This window comes from Cebus imitator, unplaced genomic scaffold, assembly GCF_001604975.1.
Source record: "Cebus imitator isolate Cc_AM_T3 unplaced genomic scaffold, Cebus_imitator-1.0 Scaffold785, whole genome shotgun sequence".
NCBI classification, from domain to species: domain Eukaryota; kingdom Metazoa; phylum Chordata; class Mammalia; order Primates; family Cebidae; genus Cebus; species Cebus imitator.
Window position 1 is genome coordinate 155,137 of NW_016108100.1, and position 9,262 is coordinate 164,398.

The window sequence follows — 9,262 nt, forward strand, 5'->3', positions numbered from 1 at the left end:
CTCCGCCCTACGGAAGGACCATGCTGTGCGTATCCACTTGTCTGTCCACAGACGCCTGGGGTGTACACACCTGCGGGCCGCCGTGAGCGAGGCTGTCGTGAACGTGGTGTGCAAGTATCCGTGAGCCCCTGCTTTTGGTTCTTCTGGGGATGTATGCAGAAGGGGACTTGGGGGTCTCTGTGGTGAAACAAAGCCACTCTTCTGTCTGTGACCTCACCATGGCAAGGCACTGCCAAGCCCCCACCGGAGACATTTCTTCTAAAATTTTGTGCTTAGTCAGCAAACTCCCATGACGTAATTCCCAGGAATTACGTGAGAGATCACACCTTCCTTTCTCCTCAGGCTGCAGGAAGCTCAGATTAAAACAGAAGGCCAACTTCACTGGCAACCTCAGCCCTCGTGCTCAGAACACTCGTGCTGTTTCTCATATGTGGAATCGGCTGCTGGGAATGTGTAGAGCAGTGAGACCTCGCATAAAGGAAATGAACGTGATCACAGAAAACACTAGCACGCTGCTCTGAGGACTTCGGCCAACTCAGCCTCCTCAGCAGCCTGGGCTGCAGTGGGCGCTTCTCCTGTCCCTCCCCATGGGAGATCAGGAGCCCTTGGTCCCGCCAGGACCTAACATGGATCCCTGGGGGCCCCGTGACAAAGAACTGCTTCCTTTCACGGAAGGAAAGCACCTCACTGTCTGAACCATCAGCTCACTGTACGTCTCCCACAGAACATGGCCCCATGAACATCAGGGCTGTGTTTCAGCTTAGAGCAGTGCCTGGCACAGAGGAGGTACGTGAAGGTGGCTCACGCACGGGAGGGCTGGGCTGGTGGGCACAGAGTCCCATGGGCCCCACAGAGGTGTCCTCCCACGATCCTGCCTCCCAGGAAAAGCCCAGCTCCTTCACCTCACAAAGGAGGCCTTCAGGGCCCAGAGAGGAGCACCTCCGGAGGCCAGCAGGTAATGCCAGGCCCATCGTCCTGGTCCAGAGGCCACACTCCATACAACATGGTAGAAGATTCAGGAGAAGGAGCCAAACACAGAGAATGAAGGTCCCACAGATGAGCCACATGCATCACTGGGAGTCATCCAGTGAGTGGGAGAGGCCAGACCTGAGGAGGCTGGCTTGCAGCACCCGCTGGAAGGCCCCGGGACAGGAACAGGGACTCCACCCCGGCCCACTACACCTGGGCATGGATGCTGGCACAAAGCGGATAGCTGTGGCTCCAGGACGGGATGCAGCCCTGGCTGCTCCCAGGGCAGCTGCAGGGTTGGCGGCTTCAGGGTTCCAGGGGTCTGGGGACCACGAGGGCAAAATCTCGGGGAGAGGGTGAGGAGGTCTGAGAAGGGGTGACGGGCCCACCCTGCCCTGGTCCCAGGCATGTGAGCCATGGCACCTCCTGCCTGTTGGTATATACAGAAGCAGGACAGTCTCTACACGCTTCGAGCTTCTGCTAACAGGGAACCCGGCAATCTTCTACCCACTCCTTTCCAAAACAGATGCACTTATTTTAAATGCCGCCAGGCTCTTGTCTGGTCTCTCTCCTGAGCAACACTTGGGGCACTGAGATTAGCCCCAGCCACAGACCCCACCCAGGAGCCCGCCGGAGAAGAGCAGGCAGGTGGGACAGGGAGGGAGCAGTGCTGGAAGCGGGGGTTCCATCAGCCCTGACCACTAACCTGCCTGAATAAGCACCATGATGAGGCCACAGTGAGAAACGGCTGGAGCATGGGCTTCAGAACCCAAAGATGAATTCTATTTAATTACACGCACACTGAGGCATTTAGAGGAAGTGTGCAGATGTCTGCAATTTACTTAAAGCACATCAGAAGAATAAAGTGGTGCAGTGGCTGGGCGAGGGATAAAGAGATGTCAGGAAGCCCCACAGTGGAGCATCCATGGGAAACTTGGTGTTGGGTGAACAGGCGCTCACTGCAAACTTCTCATCTTCACAATGTATCTTTAAATGTTCATAATAAACTTCTGAAAAACACCCCAAGTCTGAACGCTACACAGTAATCACTGTGACATGCGGGCCCCCTTGGGGCACAGGCGCCGGCCCATGCCACACACGTCACGCACAGAAGCTGGTGGCTACCAGGTGGAACTGTCAGGTGGTGATGCACCCACCCAGCCAGGAGGTCAGTGTCCTACCCAGTGTGGCCTCCACTGGATGTGCCCCTCTCTACCCAGGGTGGCCTGTGGGCCCTGAGTGGCCTCCTTGTGGTGCAGTGAGGCCTCCACTGGATGTGCCCCTCTCTTTTGAGGGTGGCCTGCAGGCCCTGATCACCTCCCTGTGTGTCCTGCCTTGGCTCAGTGCCCTCGATCCTCGGACGTGGCTCATCAGAACCACAGGTGTGGAAAACATGCCCATGTCATGGAGGTAAGGACGATGGTATTATGATGGATAACAAGAATGGCAGCTACACAGGCCCAGCTCACCAGGTATGTGCCGGCCCTCCAGGAGCCATTACCTGAGATCTCCAAAGACAGCCTGCGGGAAAGACCCATGCCCTCCATATCCTGGGGAGCACGCCGAGGCCAGGCCGCAGCCAGTGGGAGACAGAGCCATGGCCCACCCCAGGCTGTGGGGCCCAAGCTGACAAGGCCCAGTGCCTCCACTATAAGGTGGGGCATGAGAATGCAGCCGGGAGCCAGATGAGGACAAAGGTGCTGAGGCCCCAGCTCCTTGGTTCTAGGCCCACAGAAAAGCACAGGGGTGCACTCGGGCAGTGGGGCCAGGGGTGGGGCGGGAGGCCACAGCCGCAGGTGGGGCTGCAGGTGGGGTCAAGGACTGTGCCTTCCACCTGCCCCAACTCCTGTGGCTGCACCAATAGCCACAGAGCTCCCTCTGCCACCCTATCTGGAGTTCCATGGGGTCTGCTCAATTTCTGTCTTCACTTGAAAACACAGCAACATATTCAAGCCTCATTCTGCCTCCCAAGAATGGAGCATCTGAGCTCCTCCTTCACGCACACACTCCCTGTGGGCCTCACTTTCCCCATTTCTAGACTGGATGGGAGGGCTTGCAGCAAAAGAGGCCCCACCCACCCGCTTCCAGCCCCTTCAGCAACACGAGAGCGCACACAGTCGGCCCTAAGGAGTGTTGGACAGCTCTGGGATCTTAGGGAGATTCAGAAAGGCTGGCGCCACAGTGGAGCCCAATGATGGCCCTCCCAGAAAAGCAGTACAGGACCTCCCAGGCCTCGTCTCCCAGCCTCAGCACCATGGGAGGGCAGTGGCCAGCTCTAAGGGGTAACTGGAATTGTCTTTCCTCACCAACCAGCTGTGAACTAATTACATGAAGTTCTAACTAGCTAGTAACTAATAACTAGTTGAGCCCCTCTCCAAGAATGTTCCCAATTAAGTCAGACTGCAGCTGACTGTAATCAGTCTTCCTTGAAGCGGCCCAACATGAAGACTTCTCCAGAGGGAGTGGGAGCAGGGAGAGGAGAGGGCATCCATCTACACAGGGAGTGCAGTGGTGGCAGCTGGCTCCTGCTAACATGGCTCCCAAGCACTCTTCAGGGCTGGCTGCTGCCAGGAGCCACCCTGCAGGCAGCCTGTCTTCCTGTCGGGAGCAGTGGGTCCCAGGCCCGTGCAGCAGGCCTGTGTGGCTCTCACAAGCGGCCAGTGGAATGACATGAGTGCCCAGGCCAGCACCCCAGGATGGGCCCCCCGCAACTCCACCACAGCTGCCCAAAGGCCTAAGGTGTCCAGGTTCAGGGATGGAGGTAAAGGGGTGAGGCTCTGCCCTTGGTGATGGGAGAAGCAGGAAGAGCCAGAATGGGCATGAGCGTCTATGCAGCAGCCACAGTGTGCCAGGTGTGTGCTAATGCCATGGTCTGTAATCAGTCTTCCTTGAAGCGGCCCAACATGAAGACTTCTCCGGAGGAAGTGGGAGCAGGGAGAGGAGGTCTTTGATCTCCCCAGCATCCCCAAGGGGACATCATGCCCCCCAGCTTTATAAAGGAAGCTGTAAGTGCTGAAACGGGCTTCCTTTATAAAAACCAACATGCCCAAGACTGCCAGGAAGGAGAGATGGGATTCCTGACCAGGGCTGTGACTTGACATTGGCCCCACCCGAGCCTGGGCAGACGGACTGGTGGCATGTGTCTCCATGTGTGAAAACTGCTTTCAGACCCACTTCAAACAGTGTCTGGGCCAGCTCCCTGAACCAGGTGCGAACTCCTGCCCCTCCACTCAGCCAGGACCAGTCACACTGTGTCACAGCTTCCGCCAACTTCCTGCATGGTCAGGACTCAGGCCTGAGCCTGAACTGACAGAAGAACTGGGGGAGGCTCTGGCATCGGGGTTGGATACTTCCCTTATGCCAGGATGACCCATACTGCCTGGGCAGCCAGCTCTGCCATTGGGGTGCAAACCCCAAGTGGCCCAAACAGCTGTGGCTCACACCACAATCACCTGCAGCTGGCATGTGGGTGGGGGCCCCTCGGGGCTGGGGGAGCAGACCTGTGGCCACAGGGCAGGGGGTCCTTGGAGCCAAGGCCCAAGTTTGACAGCTGGGCCGTGAGGATGCAGAGGCTGAGAAAAGCAGGGGTGGGGTGGGTCGGGCTAGAAGCATGGGGAGAAACAAGCTCAGAGATGACAAGCCTGGCTTCAGATCTCAACTCTCTCCTCTGGCCAGCTGCCCTGGACCAAACCACTGATCTGGGAGTGGATGTTTCCTCACCAGGGACATGGGGTTGCCCCATCTGTGTCTAGAGGACACACAGCTGGGTCCGGAGTGCAGCGATGGCGCAGAGTGCAGGCTTGGGGCCCTGCCTGCCACAGAGATGGCTCACAGGAAGTGGATTTAGGCCCCCACAACCTGTCCCCCAAGCACAGAGTGCAGGCTCGGGGCCCTGCCTGCCATGGAGATGGTTCAATGGAAGTGAAGGGAGGCCCACCTTGGCCTCCCAAAGTGCTGGGATTACAGGTGTGAGCCACCACGCCCAGCCAAAAGTAAGACTTTTAATGACGGTCTTGCAAGATCCAGTGTCTGATAGGCAGGCACACCCAGCATGGTCACAACAAGCAGTTTATCCCCTAGTGCGCAGGTCCCTTCCCCGGTTCCTCACAGGCTGGGTACTATGGGGGTCACCATCTTCCCGGATGTTGCCTATTGGCTGTTGGGAGGAGATTTAGGTGTTTTCTTTCGGCTTATCCTGCTGCATTTTGTTGCAGCCTACAGTGCATTGCAATTCTAGTCCGCTCAGGGACTCTTCAAGTATTTGACTTATGACCTAAGTCGCTGGGCAGGCTGATAAGAACAGACAAGGCGAGCTCTTTGGCAGGCTAGTAAACTTTCATCTTAGACTAAACTTCTTTGGTTCGGGTGAGGGCAAGTAAGGTTGGTGGGGGGAAAGTGGGAGAAGAGGGGAGCGGGAGGCAACAAGCAGGCATCAGTGATCCAAGCAGGAGCCTAGTACATCCTGTTTCTTCTGTAGTTTGCTGGCCTAAGCCGGTTCAAGGCACTTTGTCTTGGAAATGGACCACTGTATACATTATTCCCTTCAGTTGTGCAGCCCCGGGCATCCAGAGCCAAGGGCAGCCCGAGCCACCACAGCGCCTATGTGGCCTCACCTTCCCCAGTGCCACCCTGGACATCCCCACACCAGGGGTGAAATCGCAGAGGGGGTCAGTGGTGGTGGCAGCTACAGGGTTGTCTAGAAGTTTCCAACATTCCATGAGCCAAACCCCAGTGGCCTCCCTGCCTCACTGCTCTGAGCTTGTTTCTCATATGCTATCCAGGCACAGTCGTACCTGTTGCACTAACCCAGGGAGGAACAGCTCCTGAATCCTGGGCTAGGCTCGAGGTCACTATATCATGGTATAAACATCTGCTTCCCCAGGACCACCAGGTCCAGCCCTGTCCTCTCCCCACATGGCCATGCTGGCCACAGTGTGGCACTCGTACTCCACATGCACAACACCATGCCTCAGCTCTGAGCAGCTTCAGGACACGTAGTCAATACCATGCCTAGGCTCTGAGCAGCTTCAGGACATGTGGTCAAAACCATGCCTAGGCTCTGAGCAGCTTCAGGACACATGGCCAACACCAAGCCTCGGATCTGAGCAGCTTCAGGATATGCCTGGGAGCAGGGCCCCCACCTCTCCAACACCCTAGGGAGGGTCACAGGTGACACTGCCAGCCCTACCCCTTGTGCCAACCCTGCAGTGCACACCAGCCATTGGCATCTCCTACCAGATGTCCCGCCCCACATCTCCCACAGAGGAGTGCTCTACTAGTGAGCTCCCAAGCACACGCCGTCCACACAGGATGGGGATGATGGCCAGGTTCCATCAGGTGTTCGCCAGGTGTCGGCACAGTGCTCACCCACACCCCTCACCTCATTCACACCTCAACAAGCTCCAAGGGCCACTGAGGATGCCTTGGGGAGACAGCCAGAGGCCGGAGCAGGAAAGCCACAAGTGGTGCCTGTGGGGAGGCCTGGACCCCAATCAGTGGGCAACATGGGCACCAAGGAGCCAGGGTTCAGGCTCTGCTCGATCCAGCAGCCAGAGAGACATTCAGCAGCTCTGACGCAGTGCCTCTGGTGGGCGGGCAGCAGCCTTATGACCCCTACCTGTACACCATGGCCCAATTAAAACAAGATGACAGGTCCTAGGCTGAGGACAGGCCAGCACAGCTCGGAGCTGTCTGCCACCACAGATTCCACTTCTCTAATCACCAGGAACTGGTCATAAAAAATAGATTTGATCTGCCTCTAAGAGGTGCCAAGAAAAAAATCAATGGCCTGTCCAAAATGCGTTAACCTCGCACCCAAGGGCTTCCTGCCACGCAGCAACTCAGACAGGAGGATGAAACCCAAAGATAAAGGACAACAAAAAAGAACACAAATAGCAGTCCAGCTCACCATGGCAGATCCTGGGATGGGCACAGTGCAAGCCCACCCAGAGCCCACTCCACTGACACCAGGTGTGTGGGTGGTGCAGGGTGGAGAGGAGCTCAGAGGTGGCCAATGCAGGCCTGTCAGCAGCACGGCCTCCCCGCCAGGCAAGGGGGTGCCCACAAGAGGGAGGAGAGCCCAGAGTTCAGACAGATGAGCCAGAAAACAGGTGTTCTGTGGTGGCAGGAACCACGGGCTTTCATGTTGGACAGAACACTATGAGGCCCCAGGCGGCATGTCCCCCAGAGGCTGCCCTGCCCTCACCTGCAGCGTGAGACGCTCCAGCTGTGCCTCCAGCATCCTCTTTTCCTCCTCCAGCCGACTCCGCTCACCCTCCAGCTCCTCAACCTTCAACCTGCAAGGAGAGCGAAATGGTGACCAGGTGTCTGTGGTCACCCATGCTGGGAAGTCCCGCCCTCTGGGTGATAAGGAGATGAAAGGTTAGGAGGCCCAGCTATAACGCTTTATTTCTAAATACATGTCTGTGAAGCTCTCAGAGTACAGCGATGACATCAAGAGAAAACTAGAAAATGTCACAAGTACAGGATGCAGGAGTCCTTGGTGGCCCCTGCTCGGCTGGACAAGCCTAAACTGAGAAAGTCTCAATCGACCACATCTTAGCTGGAAGCACAAAGAGAACCAGCCCGAGGCAGGATGCCTGGGAGTCGGTGTGTCCATGTCCGTGGGCTGCTCCCAGAGGGTGACGTGACAGCAGAATGCAGGGGACACCACTGAGGAACAGGAAAGCGACCTCAGAATGTCTTCAGAAATGAAGAAAAGACAGGAAAGGACTTCTAATGTGGGGTGTGGAAGGAGCTGGTGATGGGGAACCACAGAGGAGCAATTCAGATGAGAAACAAAAGCAGGCTTCGGGGCGACCCACGGAGAGTTCCTTTCTCCTCCGTGGGCACAGAATGCAAAACGAGGCTCCATGGCCCAACCAGAATGGGGCCAGTTTTAGTTCACAGTAAGAAGCTGTCTAGTTTTGTCTTCATTTCTAAATCTAGTATTTTGAATGGAAAACATATTCATGTGGTTTAAAAATCAGAAAGTCTGTCAAGGCCCATAGTGATGGAAAGATCACTTGACATTGCACAGGGACAGGAATGCAGACAGCTATTCCAGCCTGAGAACTGCCCAGGGTGCCCCAGCATACCACAACAGCAAGACCCAAGGAAACTAAACTCTTTCCGAGAAACCTAGCTGCATCTCTGAAAAAAGATCAAGAAGATTTATACAAATACAAAAATGTCTAAAGCACAACAAGCTAAAATTCACAATGCCTGCCATCCAGTCAAAGATTACCAGACATTTAAAGCAACAGGAGAACATGGCCAGTAATGAAGAGAATAACCAATCAACAAACACCTGCCAAGAACAGCACAGACACCAACACTGGCAAACAGGGACATTAAGACAGTTGTTAAAACTCCTGGAAAAAATGGAACAGTTAAGTGCAGACGTGGAAGGGACACATGTAGAAGTGGAAGCTACAATGTCTCAGATAAACAGGCTGTATGGGATTAATGACAGATTAGAATCTATAATAGAAAAGTTCAGTGTCCTTGAGGAAACAGCAATTGAAACTATCAAAAACAAAACACAGAGGCTGGGCGTGGTAGCTCACGTCTGTAATCCTAGCAATTTGGGAGACCAAGGCAGGTGGATCGCTTGAGGCCATGAGTCAAAACCAACATGGCTAACATGGCGTAACCCCTTCTCTACTAAAAATAATTAGCCAGGCGTGGTCATGCAGCCCTGTAATCCCAGCTCCTCAGGAGGCCAAGGTGTAAAAATTGCTTGAACCCGGGAGGTGGAGGTTGCAGTGAGCCAAGATCACACCACTGCACTCCAGCCTGGGTGACAGAGTGAGGCTCTGTCTCAAAAGTAAGCAAACAAATACAGCATGCCTGTAATCCTAGCTACTGGGGAGGCTGAGGCAGGAGAATCGCTTTAATCTGGGAAATGGAGACTGTGGTGAGACAAGATCGTGCTATTACACTCCAGCCTGGGAGACAGACCGAAGCTCCCTCTCAAAAAAAAAAAAAAAAAAACCAATAAATAAAATGTATGACAACACTATAGGATAAAAATTAACATGTCTGCTGTAAAGTGATTATCCTATGTGTAATAAGGTGAAGTATCACTTGAAGGCAGGCTGTGATCAGCTAAAGATGTATACCAGAGAACCTACAGCAATCCCTAAAATAACAAAGACTTATGGCTAGGATACCAATTAAGGAAATAAAACATTGACCGGGCATAGTGGCTCACGCCTGTAATCCAAGCACTTTGGAGGCCAAGGCGGGCGGATCACCTGAGGTCGGGAGTTCAAGACCAGCCTGACCAACA

The 9,262-nt window shown here is 55.0% G+C and overlaps 1 protein-coding gene across 1 annotated transcript in view; it reads right to left on the minus strand.

Annotated features, from left to right (window-relative positions):
* LOC108297239 (mitotic spindle assembly checkpoint protein MAD1) overlaps positions 1-9,262 on the minus strand; it is a 293,725-nt gene that overhangs the window by 119,814 nt on the left and 164,649 nt on the right. The window contains exon 6 of the mRNA XM_037735355.1: positions 7,175-7,265. Coding sequence (XP_037591283.1) covers positions 7,175-7,265 — 91 coding nt within the window. The remainder of the gene's footprint in view (positions 1-7,174; positions 7,266-9,262) is intronic.